The following is an 18,676-nucleotide window of genomic DNA, read 5'->3' on the forward strand; positions in this document are numbered from 1 at the left end:
ATGCATTGAAATGAATGGCTATAAATGAACCGGGATTTGGGCCTGTTGTTTACCTCTAAAGACAGGTGAATGAGGACTGCGCTCGGGTGAGCTCCTGTGTTCCGGCGGAGAGCGCCTCTGCCGCGGGATCAGCCGACCGTCCAGTGAGCCGCTTCCTAACGGACTGGCGAGCGTCGGGCTGACGGGACTGGAGGTGTCGCTGTGCTGGGCAGATGATGCTGTCAGTTCTGTGTTGCTCCCGATTGAGATGGAGGAAAGGGAGGAGGATGACTGCGCGGGAGGGCGGGTCGGGCTGTGCTGCTGATTTCCACGCAGGAGTTGGTAGGGCACCGTGGCGCGAATGGGCTGCAACCGGCTCGTGTTGCCACTGCCGTTACCGGCAGAGGATGATGATACCACTGAGGAGGAGGAAGAGGTGTTGATGGGGGACGCGTCATTGCTGCGCCTGACCCGAGTTGAGTTCACAGGTGATGCTGACATGATTGAACTACACTATCTGATACTTTTACTGCAAAATAACCGAATATATTCCTCCACAGACAGCATGTGCTTATAGAGCACAGTCATTAACTGAGCTTATTAAGATACATAGAAAAAACTAACTTTCTACCAGTAAAATAAATAAATAAATAAGATTAGTTTAATTTTGGTTCGCAGCTCAGCTTGAGGGTAAGTACGCTACATTTGTAGCAATGTCGCTTCCCTGAATAAAGTTTTAGTCCTTTTTTCCTGTCTTCATTTGTCATGCAGACGGTTGGTTGAAGCTAACTTCTAAATGACTTGTCTTTATAATATATCTGTTGTTTATCCGAGTCTTAAAACGCAAAAAAGTTGACCTTTAGGAAATGTTATCCCGACAGTCGTATGTCTCGGCACCCCTTGCGTTACTCCAACTGACAGCAGGCACTCCAACGGTACAGTACAGCCACTGAGAAAAGTGGGCGGGAGCGTCCGGCGCCGACACGTCATTTCATTGGAGCATTGTATGATAGAAATAAAATATGATTGGTTGGTGTTAAACGATTGAGGCAGAAAGAGCCAATGGATTCATTGAGGTTTAGAACGATTTGGATTCTGCCTTGCTATTGATTGAGATGTGAACTGACAGACTAATCTAAGAACAAGCAATATTACTAGTCTAAATAATACAGATCTAGTCAAGTGTTTAACTCACTTGTGAGATCAAGGTTGATCAATATGACCATTGCTGGCCTCAGTATTAAATATAAAAGTTGTAATAACATGCCTGAATAGTAACTGAGTTGGATAATAAAATAATGGTCTAAATTCTAGTTTTTCTTCAGTTAAATGTGCGATTATTTGTAAATAATAATAAAAAAAATGTAATACAATAATTATAACTTTTTTTTCTTTTTTTTTTTTTTTTTAGAAAACTTCAAATGTTTTAATGGAATAGATTATGACAAATTCTGAGACTCTCAGCCTAAGAAAATGCAGAAAAAATCTAAAAAAAAAAAAAAAAAAAAAATGAAAAGAAATGAGCCAGAAATTAACTTTCCTTATTTTTCTAATTTGACATTAAATATCTCAGGGTGTAAATAAGGTATCTCTGAAAAGGTGCTTTTGTTTTGTTACCAATCATGTCATCTGTAACTGAGTAAAATTTTGCGTTGATGCGACAAAGCAATCAAAAGTAGTAGCAGTACAAAAATTATTTATCCTAGTGTCCAAAAACGTCTCAAAACAAATAAAACATAATATCTGTACATAAGAACTAATTACACAACAATAACTAAAGGTGTGCTCTCTATCCAAAGCATACAGGCATGAGTAACAAGATCTCATTCAGTTCCATTCTGTGTCATTTGAGTCACTGAGTCTGTGTCATGTACTTGGCGCCATCTCCTGGTGGTCATATGTACTTAGAGTGAACGGTCCTCTCTGCCCATATTTGGATGACTTCCACCTCTGGCTGCAGCAATCTGAGTCCTAATATGATTGTCTTAGTGTTCCATGATGCTGGACAACGTACTACATCATTTCCGATGAATTATCTGATCCAGGAAAGCTTACGTGTTTTTAGCCAGATAGCACATTGTGCTGTGTGCACATTGTGGATTATCTAATGATCTGTGCATCCGATTACATTGTATGTGGGCTCGTTTAAAAGATAATCGCCTCCTCTAAGTAATGGTATGTGATAATATAGGTTTTTTAAATTTTTATTTATTTGTGTGTGCATTTATAAGCGAAAACACAGCATATAAGCAACACCTATTTACATGTAACTTTACTTAGCTATTACACGCTATATTTTGGTCTAAGAGTAAAACATACAGGCTGGTTGTATTCTACTCTTTGAGTGCTTTCTAACAACATACAACACGTCAGTTTAATGATTTTACAGATTACAATAAAATGTGCAGTGCAAAATTATTAATAAATTATCAAAATGGAACATTTTTTATTTGTCTGAAAATTTCAAAGCACATGTACAATTTTGGTCATAATGCCTACATATATTTTTGTGTTGATCAAGACTTCAGTTATTAATATTTTGATAATTATTTTTTCTCAGCGGGCCTGCCAGAAGGAACAGGCCAATCCGAGCTTCAAGGGTTAAAAACCTTGCCATGTTCTATCACTTCCAATATGAATTGTTGATTTACAAATAGTTAAAATACATGTGTAACAAAATGCCCTGCAATTGTCATACTTTGAATGTATATTTTGAAAAATATCCCCTTGTGTGTTTACTTTTCTTTTAATCATATTTTTTGTATTATTGTTTTTTCTTGCTGCTCTTCAGACTTTGTTTCTGTTTTGAGGAATTTTAAATTGAGAGGTAGAGTATTTAACTGTAAACAATCTACAAGTATGAGAATACATTGTGTACATACAGTAAAACAATATCTTATTACATTTTGTTCTTCATTTCAGAAGTTTAGCAAAAACATCATGTGGGATCAGACATCAGCACTGTCCCAGACATGAATCAAAAGGTAAGGACAGTCCACTGAAGAGATAAAGTGACCACATAACATTTACCTGAAGAAGTGCCATTCAATTATTTTACAGACATTTTTAAAGGGCAAACACACTATGCAAACACAGCCCCATTTTATTTGATCTGTACAGTTGGTTAGTGTTTTAAAAAGGTTAGAACAGACATAAATTACAAGGATGATGTTGACCTCAGTTGAGATAATGTGTCAGGCTGAAAGACAAATCAAAACAAAGATAATTAATCAAATCTAAGAATTGATGTGGTTTATCAATTAAACTAAACTACTACCAACTTCCAACAACAAGAATAAGGTACAGAGGATGTGAAGGGAAAATGCTAAACTCTTGAATGCACTGTATAAATAGCAGCAAGCACTATGATAAAACCCATTCACTAACTGAGATTCAAATGAAAAAAAAAAACAGCTCAACAATCGTGGCCTGTTCCAACAGAACAGTAAATGCTAAAATACATGTCTGCCTCCCAAAATGGGGTGTGAAGTTTATGGCAGAACCTCAAAATGTTATGCATTAAACCAAACGTCAACCGAGGTATATGACATGCATGCCAAAAAAAAAAATCCCCCAAAAATAAAAAATCCACGCATTTACAAAGGAGAGATATAATGTTGGCCTCTTCGTAATGAGCACTACGAGTCTCCCTTAAACACCAATGCAAGTGCGATCTTTACATATTGCAAGTGACTTACTAAGGTTTATTATTGGTATTGTCAGAATTACATCAAACAGTGGACTAGCCATTATGATTGCAAATTGAGATTGAATTAAAAACTTTTTGGAACTACATTGTTGATTGATAAATCTGTTACATCTATATTACTGTAAAATAATTTTACTATGCATTATGACTGCTTTTAGTGACTGCTTGGCAAGTAAAGTCTATAAATTACAGTGGGTCTTGGCGCTTAGCACTGTAAAAATTGAGGAAAGGCCAATGCCGACTGTGATGTTTGGAACATCAAACAGCTGAATTAAACTAATAAAGAACACTATAGTTTCAAAACAATCATCAAAACATATATCATTTCAGCATATCTTCTTATGCTAAAGGACCCAACAATGTCAAAATGCAGAAATGCACAGTTTTGACACCCGTAAAATTTTAGCTACATTTAAAAAATGTAAAGCCGTAATTCATCTTATAAATACTCATCTACTGTGTTGAAGGGATAATTCACCCCAAAATAAAAATTAACTTTCTACTAACCGCCAACACAAGCAAGTGTTGTAACATCCTGAGGGACTGTAAACTATCTTGACGCTAACTTCACTAACTTGTTGAAACCGACTGGACGATATGTCAGAGTGAACCCACCACCTTATGGTCAGTGACTAGGCCAGCTGACAGAAACTAGGTCATTTAGTGAAGAAAAGGCAAACGGTTAAGGAGTATCATGTCAACCATAGGGCCATAGTTCCTCACGAGATAGAGTGTCACGGCTCACAAAGCACAGAGTTCTCCAAGGTGAAGTCATAACAAAAGTTGTCTAGCTTGTCATTGATGTTTTGAGGCAAGGCGATATCAGGAACAAGAGGTAGTCCTGCCTGCATGGCGAGGATGTGTGGTGCTAAGGTGAAGGGTATATCTCCTAGAAGTTCAGGAAGGGCGGGGGTAACGTCTGTGTCATGTGTTTCTGTGGACATCTTAGCCAATGTGGGCTGGGAGGAAGGCTGAGCCTTCTCTGCGATTCCTCTGTTCCCAGCGCTGGATGACTGAACAAAAAGAAAGAAGAGAATGCACACTGAAAATTGAGAACTCAAACCAGATTTGTTGAGGAGCAGCACTGTAATTAAACTGAACTGAGTGTTGGTGCCTCACAGAATGCGTGACTCAACTATTGTACCATTTACTGAAGTGCCAATGTGAGCAAGTGTTTAGCTCTATAAAACCTCCTTAATCCAGAATAATTTCAGCCTTTCCTCATTATTAGGATCGAGGTCAGGTTATGTGATATACCAGAGATAAGTATCTTTAGTATTGTTGTCAGTTTAGATTTACTGCAACAATACCACACACACATTACAAAGTATAATACAGTAATTTGTTTTACCATTTATGCAATCTGACTCATATTAACACCCACAAAGTTATATATATATATATTTATAACAAGGACTGCAGTTACTAAATGAACAGGGTTTTCACATATTCTGAAGAAAATGTAAGTTGTTCTTGCCCATGCAAAAGTCGCTGACACGATGCTAGTGTTGCGGTTGGTTTTCAGTGCATTGCTCTGCGATTACTATGGTGTTCTGTGTGTTGTCAGTGCATTGCTACACGACTGCTAAGGTGCTCTGAGTGTTTTCGGTGCATTACTACGTGGCTTCTAAGGTGTTCTGAGTGTTTTTGTGCATTGCTACGCGATTTCTAAGGTGCTCTACATGTTTTCAGTGCGTTGCTACGTGACAGCTAAGGTGTTCTGAGTGTTGTCTGTGCATTGAAATGCGACTGCTAAGATGTTCTGATTGTTGTCTGTGCATTACTATGCGACTGCTAAGGTGGTCTGAGTGTTTTCAGTGCATTGCTCTGCGACTGCTGAGGTGCTCGGAGTGTTTTCGGTGCATTGCTACTTGACTGCTAAGGTGCTCTGAGTGTTTTCGGTGCTTGCTCTGCGATTGCTGAGGTGCTCGGAGTGTTTTCGGTGCGTTGATACGTGACTGCTAAGGTGCTCAGTGTTTTCGGTGCATTGCTACGCGACTGCTAAGATGCTCGGAGTGTTTTCGGTGCATTGCTCTGTGACTGCTGAGGTGCTCGGAGTGTTTTAGGTGCGTTGCTACTTGACTGCTAAGATGCTCGGAGTGTTTTTGGTGCATTGCTATGCGACTGCTAAGGTGCATTGAGTGTTTTCTGTTCGTCGCTACATGACTGCTAAGGTGGTCCGAGTGTTTTCGGTGCGTTGCTCTGCGACTGCTGAGGTGCTCGGAGTGTTTTCGGTGCGTTGCCACTTGACTGCTAAGGTGGTCTGAGTGTTTTTGGTGCATTGCTATGCGACTGCTAAGGTGCTCTGAGTGTTTTCGGTGCGTTGCTACATGACTGCTAAGGTGGTCTGAGTGTTTTTGGTGCATTGCTATGCGACTGCTAAGGTGCGTTGAGTGTTTTCTGTTCGTCGCTACATGACTGCTAAGGTGCTCTGAGTGTTTTCGGTGCGTTGCCACTTGACTGCTAAGGTGGTCTGAGTGTTTTTGGTGCATTGCTATGCGACTGCTAAGGTGCGTTGAGTGTTTTCTGTTCGTCGCTACATGACTGCTAAGGTGCTCTGAGTGTTTTCAGTGCGTTGCTACATGACTGCTAAGGTGGTCTGAGTGTTTTTGGTGCATTGCTATGCGACTGCTAAGGTGCGTTGAGTGTTTTCTGTTCGTCGCTACATGACTGCTAAGGTGGTCTGAGTGTTTTTGGTGCATTGCTCTGCGACTGCTGAGGTGCCGAGTGTTTTCGGTGCGTGGCTACGTGACTGATAAGACGCTCAGAGTGTTTTCGGTGCGTTGCTATGCAACTGCTAAGGTGGTCTGAGTGTTTTTGGTGCGTGGCTACCCGACTGCTAAGGTTTTAAATTAAACAAAAAACTACTTCATCCGTGTAGAGAAGGCGGCACTGATGCTGTTCTACAAACAGATTTATACTAGTTTCAAGCATTCAGCTGTCAATGCCAGAGATTAATATATTGATTGAATGCTGTTAAATCATTTATTTACCTAATTTGGCTGTTTCATTATGTTCTTTTCATGGTGTTGATGCATTTTGAGGAGTATATAATCTGTCATTAAGTGAGATGAGTAAAGAGCGCTGTTGCATAAATATATGTCCTATTTATATTTGCACATGTGTTTTGCAAACAGATTCCTGAAACCAACTTCTCTTTTTATAATGCCTGAATACATGTGGAATAATGTTAATTATGAATATGTATAGTATAAAATATGATGCATAAAATAAAAAATAATATATAAGAAAACACTGGCTCACGGTCTTTTCTTTATTTAAGTTACTGCAATACTTTGTGATATTTTCCTTGCAAAAAAAAAAATAGCAGTGTGGTTCTGCAAATCCTTTGTCTACAGTAAAATATTGCATGTAAAGAGTACGAGTAATAATATGAGTTTAGTCCAAACTAACTGCCGAACCTCACTGCTATTTTTTATGCCATGAGAATATGACGGCATATTTAATATACATATTAAAAAATGCACATTTAAGACACAACGTCATAAGCAGACTTTCAAAAACAGACTGGGTTTATGTTTGTAGTACAAGGGTTCATTAACTGCAAATATTTATTAGAGTATTAGTGTATAAGCGTATAATTTCGGGGTGTGTACCAGCTGCACGTCCAGTGCAGGTGTTTGCCAGTTGAATAGCATCACCAACGCACTGGATTGAGCAGCTGCAGCGACTCTGGAAAAAATGACAAAAAGTTTGTATCTCATTTGTCAGTCAGTTTTCATCGCAGTCCGAAAGGGGAAAAAAAAAATCTTACCACTTTCCGTAAAAAAGACCTTCAGATTGTCGGCGGACGATTTGTCAGACCAGATGTGAATAGCGCCACAGAATAGCGCACTGTTCCTGTTCAAAAGCTTGTTCAGAACGAACAATCGCACCAAAAAAAAAAAAAGGTTTGGTGTGAACAGGTTTTTGTTTCCACCTTTATGGTTAAAGGTTTGTATAAGCACCTAACCCTTAATATGAGCAACAGTAATAGTGATGCTTACCTTAGCAAACACCACTAATAATGAGTGTTAAGGATTTCCCTCATTTAAGATGTGTACCCTATTCATAAACGATTTATGAATCAGCTGGGTTTTGTGCTGCAGTTAAACAGAATCAAGTTTTCATAGTGGTGGAGGTGATTTTACTCTTACCTTTACTGTTTGTCTTCAATAAGTGCCAAGCACACGTTAGACAGGAAAGAACAATCTATCACTCTCAGTGCCAAACTGTAACATGAGACTGGTACAGTATATAGAGGGTTAAGCAAATAACCACAACAACTAACTGAACAAGGCATAACTCTACTTCATACTCTGATCTCTTGAACAACTCATAAAAATTCAAATATGTTCTAATCAAAAGATCTGGGATGCATCTGAAGGCATTTGAATTTGCTCCTAAATTTTTAGCAGTGTGGATGTGGACTTTATCATCTTGGAATACAGTAACTTCATGAGGAAGAGGTGCAAGGTGAACCTGCCTTGTGAAATGTCATCATATGGCTCCATGTCTATCATGAATGATTGGATCTTATGATTCTACACGATGGCTGCCTATACTACGAAAACCCCCATCATGATTATTAGTTGGAAACAGATGTTGTGGGTTGAAGGAATCCTTTGGTTATCTCTAGCTCCAAACAAAAAAAATGTGCTTTTTAACACATTCTGTTCTATAACACACATATTGTTTACGTCTTGTGGCTATACTTTGAAACAGTGAGTATTTCTGAATGGCAGCTATGATAAATTCCATCTTTGTGAAGTGCATAATGTACAGTTTGTTTGGTCTGAGTCACAGAAGTGCTTTTCTAAAGCTGTGCATTTGTGGCATTTAGCAGCTACATTGTGAAGTGTCATTCTGTTCCTGTCAATGTACTGCAGCTTGCAACCACTGCTCATCTTTGCAGTTTGTTCATGCTTGGCATATGGTGTCAGCTTTTGAGACTGTTCCCCTTGACACATTAAAGCATGGTACAGTTTTAGTGCATCTGCAAAATGACAATCAACCTAATGTGAATTTGCTATTAATTTATTGACTTCAAAGTTTTATAAAACTGTCTCAAACCATCTTGTCCACAAAGTAACCGCCAATAACTGACTCCAGGTTTTGGGTTTTTGAGAAAGCACCTAATTTTGAAGGAGAAAGACTGCGACTGGGCCTCTTTCATTAGCCATATGGCTCCAGGCTGTGCTGTGGACCAGATTGCTGAATGGCAGTAGCACATGTTGGCCCAGTTCAGTCCTGCCACCTGGCACCTGTCACACACCCAGCAGTGTGAGAGCTGCTAGGGCAGTCACAGCTCAAAGGGCTCTTTTTCTCTCTTCAGTGCTGTTGGGCATCCAGCACACAGCATATGGGAATCACGCCTGCCTTCTGATATGGATGACTCTACGAGCAATTCTTAAGATTTAATTACTTACTGACTGTTCAAGATCAGAATGAAAACATCATGCTGTGGAGTCTTACTAAAGGAACAGCTTATATAATTCAGTATACATATTAAATACAATTTAAATCATTCTGAAGAAAAGGTGGCGCTTAACCCAGCAAAATTTGCCAAAATTATGCTAGGATGCTGTGGGTAGTTGCCAGGTTGTTGCTAAGTGGTCGGTAAGATGTTCTGATGGTGTTTTGTGCATTGCTATGTTGTTGCTTACTGGTCTAAGTCAGAAAAGCCCTATGATAATCTGAACAAAGAGTGCAATAATCATAAAACATGTCTATATTTACAGTGTAAAAATTATTTCTATCAATTTTCAAAAATTACAACTGTCGCACAGTTGTGGCGTCATTCCTACCACACAATTTTTTTATTTTTTGAAGTTAATGTACTAAGTCAACAAAAGTGTCGGTGAAGAGAATGCTCGAGCTGAAGTATGAATCAAGTGATGTTTAAAGAAAATTCAAGGTCATTAAGTAATTATATTGAGCGTCATTTCTAATCAAGCTGTAATTTTGCCAAATTCTGAAAAAGTGTAAAAATATTATTTAATTGTCTGCATTTAGCATACATAAAATTTTAGCTATAAATATGGCTTTAGCAAGACAAAGGAGTCAGACATTTTATTTCAAAACCATAAAAATGTCATTTCCATCATATAAATATATTAAACACAATACATCATTTGAGATGTGGTGGGACCAAAACTGTGGTGGAAATTGTAATGACTTGGGGAAAAAAAAGACATACAGTAAATCTCCTGAGATGCATGTATAACACTGTTGGACATTGTTCACAGACAAATTAAAAAAATTAAAAAAAATACTGAGAGTGTGTGGTTTTAATCAAGACTGCACTTAATAGAAGTCCACAGTTCTAAAAGTGCCCAAAGTTGAAGAAACACTCAATTATAGCTGTAGAGACAGCAGCATTCCCTGAATTATCAGAGTACTAGCAAAGAAAACAGTGGGGCTACTACAGAAGTATATCAGAGAACTGGAAATGTATGACGCAGTTTGTTGTCCGCTAGTTGCTCCAAGCAACAATGGATCACTCTTTTAAGTAAAAGTTTTTGTATGAAGAATTTGCGAAAATAAGCTCACCTTAGATGGCTGTACAATTACATTTGTTGCCGGCTGCACAATGTTCAAGGACTGCATTTTCTGTTGGTGCTCCTCCACAGTTTCACCTGAAAAGCAAAAAAAGTTGAAGACTGAATGTTTAAAAATCAGTCAGAAGAAAGGCATTTTTTTCACCACACAGCGAGCATGTGGTCCTTCCAAAGCCTTCACAACAAGGACAATAACATGGATTACCCACGTTTAAGAAGTGGTCTTATTACATAAACAGAAGCATTAATTCTCCTGGGAACTTACAGCCACAATTAACGCTGTTACTTGACAGAAAACGGCAACACCTTACAATCATAACTAGAAATTAACACCCCTGTGTTATCTTAATGATGCTAAATGAAGCCATACTCCAAATATAGACATTCTCCAGCAGTCATCTAATAGAATGTAGTTTGATAACTTGTTTGTTCCTCTACAGCTTTAATACATATCCCTTTTCAGTCTGGAGTCACAGATGGTGTAGTAAAGTAAACCCAACCTCTCCCTGTTGCTCCTCAACATGACACAGATGAATGTCTTTGTTACCACAGAGCTCCCAAGGATCTGCTCACCTCTGGGACCTTCACATCCACCACGTCTCCTCCCTGTTATTACCACAGAGTTTACTGATTTTGATCACTTCACAACACCTCTACACAAATTAACTCCCTCTGAGAGGGTGCCCATTGTTTCTGTTCAGGGAAAAAGCTCAAAGTTGTCTAAAGGGGCATTCACACAGAGAGCGGTTTAATTGCTGGAGGTTGCAAGTTGCTGTACTGTTGGTTGCCAGTAGTCATTCCCCTTTGGCATTATCCAATTGTATTAAAAGGATAGTCCACCCAAAAAAAATAATTATTTCATCATTTACTCACTCTCATGTTGTTCCAAACCTATAGAACTTCCTTTTTTCAGTGGAACACAAAAGGAGATGCAAGGCAGAATGTTTGCCTTAGTGAAATTAATAAAAATGGCCCAAGAAATTAAGCTACAGAGATCACTGCTCTTGCACAAATGCCTCAAAGTAATATTCCAGATTCAATACAAGTTAAGCTCAATCGACAGCATTTGTGGCATCATATTGATTAACACAAAAAAATACATTTCTTCTAAATTTCTTAAAAAAAAGGTTACAGTGAGGCACTTACAATGGATGTGGACTTTATCATCCTGGAATACAGGAACTTCATGAGGAAGCAGTGGAAATTGAACCTGCCTTGTAAAATGTCATATGTCTCCATGTCTATCATGAATGATTGGATCTTATGATTCTACATGATGGCTGCCTATACTACGAAACCCCTATCATGATTATTAGTTGGACACAGATGTTGTGGGTTGAGGGAATCCTTTGGTTATCTCTAGCTCCAAACAAAATCAAAGTGCTTTTTACCACATTCTGTGCTGATTGTAGCTCAAATCTGAAGCATTCCAATTAATTTACATATGGTATAAAGAGTAAATGTGAACAATTTTTGGAAAGTTTAAAAGCAAAAATGTAAGCTTATAATTTTATAAAAGCACCTACATTAATTCTTCTGTTAAAGCTTGTGTACTATTTGAGCTGTAAAGTTGTTTAAATTGTCATTTTTACAGTTGTTTTAGGGCTTGTTGACATTACATCATGGCAACGAAGTTGTAAAATTGGCTAACTTTACACAGAAAAGGTTAGTAAGTGATTTTATCACTAAAATCATGTTAACATGCATATTGTTTGTCCTGTGGCTATACTTTTGAAACAGTGAGTATTTTAACGTTTACGGATTGGCCCCATCCACTTCCATTCTGCCTCACTGTAACCCAGATTTTTGCTTTCTTTCAAAGAAAAGTCAAAATAAATTTTTGTGGAAATCAACATTGTGCCACAAATGATGTCGATTGAGCTTAACTTGTATTGATCCTGGAATATTCCTTTAAATCATGCACTTTAAGGAATGTTCCAGGTTCAATACACGTTAAGCTCAAACAACAGTATTTGTAGATCAATGTTGATTACCACAAAAAAATATTATCTTAAATAATCTGAGAGCTGCAGTGGAGGAGAAGATTACTTATGACTTATGTCTGAGTAATGACTTAAATTTTGATATTTTTTCCACACAAAACTATCGTATGGCTTCAGAATTTAGCACACAAGACGTATGGACTACTTTTATGGTGCTTTTTCTTTGGTTTTGTTTTTTTATGTCCTTTTTGGAGCTTAAGGGACCATTCACACCGAACACATTTTTGCTGTGTTTTTTAATTGTTTTCCTATGTAAACATTTACCGTTGCGCAACGTCTCGCTGTTTTTTCATCATCTCATGCTATAGTGCTGCATTTTTAGATGTTGTGTCAAGTTACAAAGAACTTCAAAATGTTCACATCTCGAAACACCTGCGTTCTGCTCCATGCGTGACGCTGCGTCTAGCTTTTTTAGCACAAGTATGAGTTTGATGTCAAGACTCAAATATAAGGAAGACCCACTGGCCCGAGGCCAATGTGAAAGAGTTTTGGGCCAGTTGGCAGAATTGTCACTTGCCCAATCGGGCCAGTGCTATGCTATTATGGGGGCAGTGGTGGCTCAGCAGTTAAAGCTCTGGGTTACTGATCAGAAGGTTGGGGGTTCAAGCCCCACACTGCCAAGATACCACTGTTGGGCCCTTGAGCAAGGCCCTTGACCCTATCTGCTCCAGGGGCGCCATCACAGATGACCCTGTGCTCTGACCCCAGCTTAGCTGGGATATGTGAAAAAAAAGTATTTCACTGTATATGTGCAAATGTGTGATAAATAAATAAAATTATTAAATTATTATGAAGTGTTACCTTTGTTGATTATGTACATGTGTTTTTGTGCCTTATAAACGTAAACATTTGCTTCTGATGTATTGATTGTTGTTGTGAATTCTGCTGATTTTATAACGTCACCAAAGACACGTTATAGCTCTAGCATGCAAAAAATGTATTATACTCTTAGAAGTATGAAACAATATTTATATAATTTCCAGCTATTATTGCAATTTGAATTTAATACAATGTGTATTAAATTGCTTTTTATAAAAGAAAGCTTAATATTAAATGAAAAATATATATTTTTTCTGAAGAATATGACGCTAAAAATACTTTTTTTGTGTGTATCTGTGTTTTCTTTTTTCCTTTTTTTTTGTTGGTGGGGCCAGTGGAAATGTATGATATGTGGCACAAATAAATAATGCAAAGTAAAGTAAGCCTATATTCTCTCCCTTATGTGCTGTCAGCATGATCACCACATGCCTGTCACCCAGACTGAACTAAAACAATAGACACCATAGTCTTGATCCTCGAACGTAAATTCTCCTGCAGTGATAAAGATAACCCAAAAACAGTGGTGATGAATTCTAGCATTTCAAATAAAAAATTAATCTTTGTTCTTTTATATGTGATCTGTTACCAGAATAACCTGTCCTGTTAACCAGAGGAACCCATATCGTCTAGTTCCTTTTGACCCAGAGCAGCATCAATGTAGAGAAAGGGTCAGGCTTGGGTCTTGAGCTGATCTACAATTTTACCCCTACCGGCAGCATGTGAAGTACACACTGGTGGCCAAAAGTTTGGAATAATGTACAGATTTTGCTCTTATGGAAAGACATTGGTACTTTTATTCACCAAGGTGGCATTTAACTGATCACAATGTATAGTCAGGACATTAATAACGTGAAAAATTACTATTACAATTTAAATAAATGTTCAGAACTTCTTAAACTACTTCAAAGAGTTCTCATCCAAAAATCCTCCACATGCAGCAATGACAGCTTTGCAGATCCTTGGCATTCTAGCTGTCAGTTTGTCCAGATACTCAGGTGACATTTCACCCCACACTTCCTGTAGCACTTGCCCTAGATGTGGCTGTCTTGTCGGGCACTTCTCACGCACCTTACAGTCTAGCTGATCCCACAAAAGCTCAATGGGGTTAAGATCCATAACAGTCTGTGTTTCTTTGCCCACTCTAACCTTTTCTTTTTGTTTTTCTGTTTCAAAAGTGTCTTTTTCTTTGCAATTCTTCACATAAGGCCTGCACCGCTGAGTCTTCTCTTTACTGTTGTACATGAAACTGATGTTGAGCGGGTAGAATTCAATGAAGCTGTCAGCTGAGGACATGTGAGGCGTCTGTTTCTCAAACTAGAGACTCTGATGTACTTATCCTCTTGTTTAGTTGTACATCTGGCCTTCCACAACTCTTTCTGTCCTTGTTAGGGCCAGTTGTCCTTTGTCTTTGAAGACTGTATTATATACATTTGTATGAAATCTTCAGTTTACTGGAAATTTCAAGCCAAAAATTATAGCCTTCATTCCTCAAAACAATAATTGACTGACGAGTTTTTAAAGAAAGCGGTTTCTTTTCTGCCATTTTTGACCTAATATTGACCTTAAGACATGCCAGTCTATTGCATACTGTGGCAACTCAAAAACAAACACAAAGACAATGTTAAGCTTCATTGAATGAACCAAATAGCTTTCAGCTGTGTTTGATATAATGGCAAGTGATTTTCTAGTACCAAATTAGCAATTTAGCATGATTACTCAAGGATAAGGATGTTGATGCATTGGAGTGATGGCTGCTGGAAATGGTGCCTGTCTAGATTTGATCAAAAATGACTTTTTTCAAATAGTGATGGTGCTGTTTTTTACATCAGTAATGTCCTGAATATATTGTGATCAGCTGAATGCCACTTTGGTGAATAGAAGTACCAATTTCCTTCCGAAACAGCAAAATCTGTACATTATTCCAAAGTTTTAGCCACCAGTGTACTTGAAGACTGGGTCACGTGAAGCAAGCTGAACTCTGGACATTTTCAATTACACAATGTTACATCACATACCATTTGTGTTCTAGTTCTCAGGCTTGCTGCTTAAACCCTTGAAGAAGAGTGAATTAAAGAGCTCTAGCCTATTTTAGCCAGAAGTAAGTATGAGCAACATACTTGGCTTCAAAGTGAACCTCAGTAATGCTAGGAAAGCACAAAGAGGTAAATAAAGCTTTTTATTAAGCTACTATGCATCACTGTATATAAAATATAGATATAAAGGTGCATATCAAAGAAACTTATTAAATCTCATTCTCCCTTGTGTTTAGTTAAAAACTGTGGGAAACATTCCATTATTTTTAAATATACTTGTATTTAATGCCTTTAAAATATTGAATCTACTTGGCTGCAATGGCTGTTTGGATGAAATCATGGTTCCTCTGATATATATATATATAAAAAAATAAAACTATTTTAAAAAATTTCAGAGCTAATACATAATTTAAGAGATATACAATGAATATAGTCAATAGGTTGAAAAATATCAAGAAATATATTTTTCTTTTTGCCATATCGCCTAGCCTTATGTGTAACTGTCATTAAAAAAATAATAGCACAATGTAAAACATCATAATGGCCCTAAAAATGGGCTTCATTTTCTATATGTAAAATATAACTTCTTATTTGTTTCTTTTGATTTTGGAGTAAAATAGGGCCAGGGCATTTTCTTGACACATTTCATTAGAATCACCCAAAATCACATTAAGGTATGGAATATGGAAAACCCATTTTTCATTATTTTTAATCATTACTGTAATTATAATTTTCATTACTGTTTATTATCCCATTTTTAATTTGTAAATACATCACATTAAAGAAGTAAAACTGGTTGCAAATGCCGCTTTGACTTCTAGATGATTTCACAGATAGGTCAAGAACTAATGCACAATCCTTGTTCAGTACATTTCTCCTGACAGTGGGCTGAAGGACAAGATGGAAAGATGCCCCTCTTGCCAAAATGATGCATGTTGATTAGATGATGTATTTTGCACTACAAAGGAAGGGTAGCTTAATGCCAATTTCCCTGAACTGAGACTTTTTTGACATCAAAACCATTCCTAACATTTCTGACCATTTAAAATGGTGGGCTAAGAAAGAATGTCAAAAATCATGACCCCCTCGTATGGTTAGCTTATCCCCTTTTCTTTTCTCTGTCCATTTCAAAATCGTTCTCAGCATAGCTAGCCTAAAATTGGAGAACCATTAGAGGAGAGCTTGCCAAACATTCATCTATCCTCAAATATTCTGCAGCAATTTTCCATTCTTTGGTTCCCATTTTTCTCAAACTACATAGGCACATGGTATGTGCTATTCAAACGTGGCTCAAGACTTCAGTCAATTTTATAGCCCAATTACATCTACTTTTAATATAGTTATAATATGATTTTTGTATCTTTCAAATGTGCAAATTTATGACAACTTAAAGCTACCTATCAGGCAGAAAACATATAACATGCACCTTATTACCGTAACTTGCAGTCAGAATGGCAACAGAGCAACATGTGATTTATAACAAAAACTAAAAGGAAAGGATATGTGATATATTGTATGTCATGGCTATGAATCTGTGCCATCTGACAAACATTGAACCATGGCCATCAGCAGTATCCACTCCTTGCATAAGAATTCATTTTCTTTCTGCTCAAAATAACACTTGGACTCTTGTGATGAGGTGGGTTTACTTTCACTCTCTGTGACACTGGAGAGACATACAAAACATCTACAGAAAACCCCAATCCCAAGTTTTATGAAATATGCCCTGATTACTTCTCTAGCAAAAGGTGATTATAAATTCATTAGGTAAAGTACATAGGTAGACAAGACAATGAGACTAAAATACTTCTAGCTTTTCCCACTGAACTCCAGCCTTGTGCTTACATAAAGGCACTTCACACTAAACGTGAAAGATTGTTTTATGCTGCTGCCCTCTTGTGGTAATAGAACATTATTAAAGGGTTTGTTCACTCAAAAACTAAAATTCTCTCATTTACTCAGCATCATGCCATCCCAGATGTGACTTTCTTTCTTCTGAAGAATACAAACAAAGATTTCTAGAAGAATATCTCAGGTCTGTAGGTCCATACATTGCAAGTAAATAGTGACTAAAATGTTGAAGCTCCAAAAAACACATAAAGGCAGCATGAAAGTAATCCATGAGACACCAGTGGTTTAATCCGCTGCTGAATTCGGAATGGCATACTACCCATACTACTCTTACTAGTTCTACCATATGTGTCTATGGCAGAAATAGTAAGAGTAATATGGTAGTATGCCATTCCGAATTCAGCCCGTCTTCTGAAGCGATCCAGTGTGTTTTGGGTGAGAACAGACCATCAGAATGTAACTCAGTTTTCACTGTACATCTTGACAGCAGCAGTCTCCTTGGTGATCATGATTTCAAGCTCGATTACACTTCCTATAGCGCCATCTAGCGCTCTGCGCATGCGTCAAGCACTAGGAAGCGTAATGGTGCTTTAAATCATGATTACCAAGGAGACTGCTGCTGTCAAGATTTATAGTGAAAATTGACTTATATTTGAGTCTGTTCTCACCCAAAACTGATTGGATCGCTTCAGAAGACACTGGGAGTCTTATGAATTACTTTTATGTTGCATTTTTTTTTTGGAGCTTCAAAGTTTTAGTCACAGTTCACTTGCATTGTAAAGACCTACAGAGCTGATATATTCTTATAAAAATCTTCATATGTGTTCTGCAGGAGAGAGAAAGTCATATACATCTGGGATGGGATGAGGTTGAGTAAATGATGAGAAAATTTTCATTTTTGGGTGAACTACCCCTTTTAACAAACAGTTTAGGATTCTATCTTGCAAAGATAATATACAGATTTTATTTCAAATAATTTTGTCCTATTTAATTTTTAAGTATTCACACTGTGGCTTCCCTAGTCAATTAAAAATGTAAACAATCCAGAGAACGATAAAAGGTGTTGCGAAAATCAAACCAGATCTAGGCTTCTCGTGTGACTCACCAATAATGACGAATCCATCAGTTTCTCTCTCGGATGAAGATTTTTTAGCTCCATCCTTCTTGAATCCGAAAAAACTCAACATGTTTGTGTGTCTGTTGAAAGTGAGATTCATTACAATAAAGACACACGTGATATGCTAACCTGAGGGCTTCGATTTGAATTTGAAGATTGATTGTTATCAAATAAATTTTCCTTTACATTGTGGATTCAGAAAAAAAAAAAAAAAATTATGATTGCACTCAAGTTAAAACATTAAGTCAAATAAAACCAAGATGCTTTTGAGCTGTTGTTTTGCTTTTCTTTGACAGCTAAAAGGACAAGTTAGCATGCGTTAGTTTTGTAACATTAACTAGCTGTATTCCTATACTATATTTATCATTCAATAATATAAACAAAAAGATAAAATGCTTGAGACGTGAGTTAAAAACATGTGCTCTCTTACTTTAAATCATCTGAACAATATTTCTGTCAGCTTATGGTCAAATCTGGCTGCTCGACTTAAGTTTTGTTCACTAGTCCTTCTCACGTCCTGTACGTACGCTTTTTTTGGTCCGTGTGAAACCAAAGCCAGTTATTTGTGTTTATCTTTAAATAAGCGTTTCTAATAAATGCGTTGA

The 18,676-nt window shown here is 37.4% G+C and overlaps 2 protein-coding genes and 1 long non-coding RNA gene across 3 annotated transcripts in view; 1 reads left to right on the plus strand and 2 right to left on the minus strand.

Moving 5' to 3' along the window:
• The window catches only part of LOC127424929 (glucocorticoid-induced transcript 1 protein-like), a 77,209-nt gene extending 76,208 nt beyond the window's left edge, over positions 1–1,001 (minus strand). Inside the window, exon 1 of the mRNA XM_051670496.1 lies at positions 54–1,001. Within this exon, the coding sequence (XP_051526456.1) occupies positions 54–480 (427 nt within the window). The 5' untranslated portion in view covers positions 481–1,001. The remainder of the gene's footprint in view (positions 1–53) is intronic.
• On the plus strand, positions 334–3,550 carry LOC127424933 (uncharacterized). The gene is made up of 2 exons (XR_007894543.1): positions 334–467; positions 2,902–3,550. It is a non-coding gene; the product is annotated as an uncharacterized LOC127424933 (long non-coding RNA).
• Positions 3,065–18,608, minus strand: LOC127424930 (UBAP1-MVB12-associated (UMA)-domain containing protein 1-like). The gene is made up of 4 exons (XM_051670498.1): positions 18,502–18,608; positions 18,060–18,151; positions 10,241–10,326; positions 3,065–4,701 (listed from the first exon to the last, which is right to left on the minus strand). The coding sequence occupies exons 2-4, from the start codon at positions 18,139–18,141 to the stop codon at positions 4,423–4,425; spliced, it is 447 nt and encodes a 148-aa protein (XP_051526458.1). The 5' UTR covers positions 18,142–18,151; positions 18,502–18,608; the 3' UTR covers positions 3,065–4,422.
• Positions 18,609–18,676: the final 68 nt, after the last annotated feature.

The sequence above is a fragment of the Myxocyprinus asiaticus genome, chromosome 34 (genome assembly GCF_019703515.2).
Source record: "Myxocyprinus asiaticus isolate MX2 ecotype Aquarium Trade chromosome 34, UBuf_Myxa_2, whole genome shotgun sequence".
In the NCBI taxonomy this organism is placed as follows: Eukaryota; Metazoa; Chordata; class Actinopteri; order Cypriniformes; family Catostomidae; genus Myxocyprinus; species Myxocyprinus asiaticus.

Bases quoted from the DNA above. Each gene is read 5' to 3' on its own strand.
- LOC127424930 (XM_051670498.1), bottom strand. From the start codon at position 18,141: ATGTTGAGTTTTTTCGGATTCAAGAAGGATGGAGCTAAAAAATCTTCA. The intron at 10,327-18,059 runs GTGAGTCACACG...TTTGCTTTTCAG, and splicing joins TGATGGATTCGTCATTATTG to GTGAAACTGTGGAGGAGCAC. The intron at 4,702-10,240 runs GTGAGCTTATTT...CTTTTTGTTCAG, and splicing joins TAATTGTACAGCCATCTAAG to TCATCCAGCGCTGGGAACAG.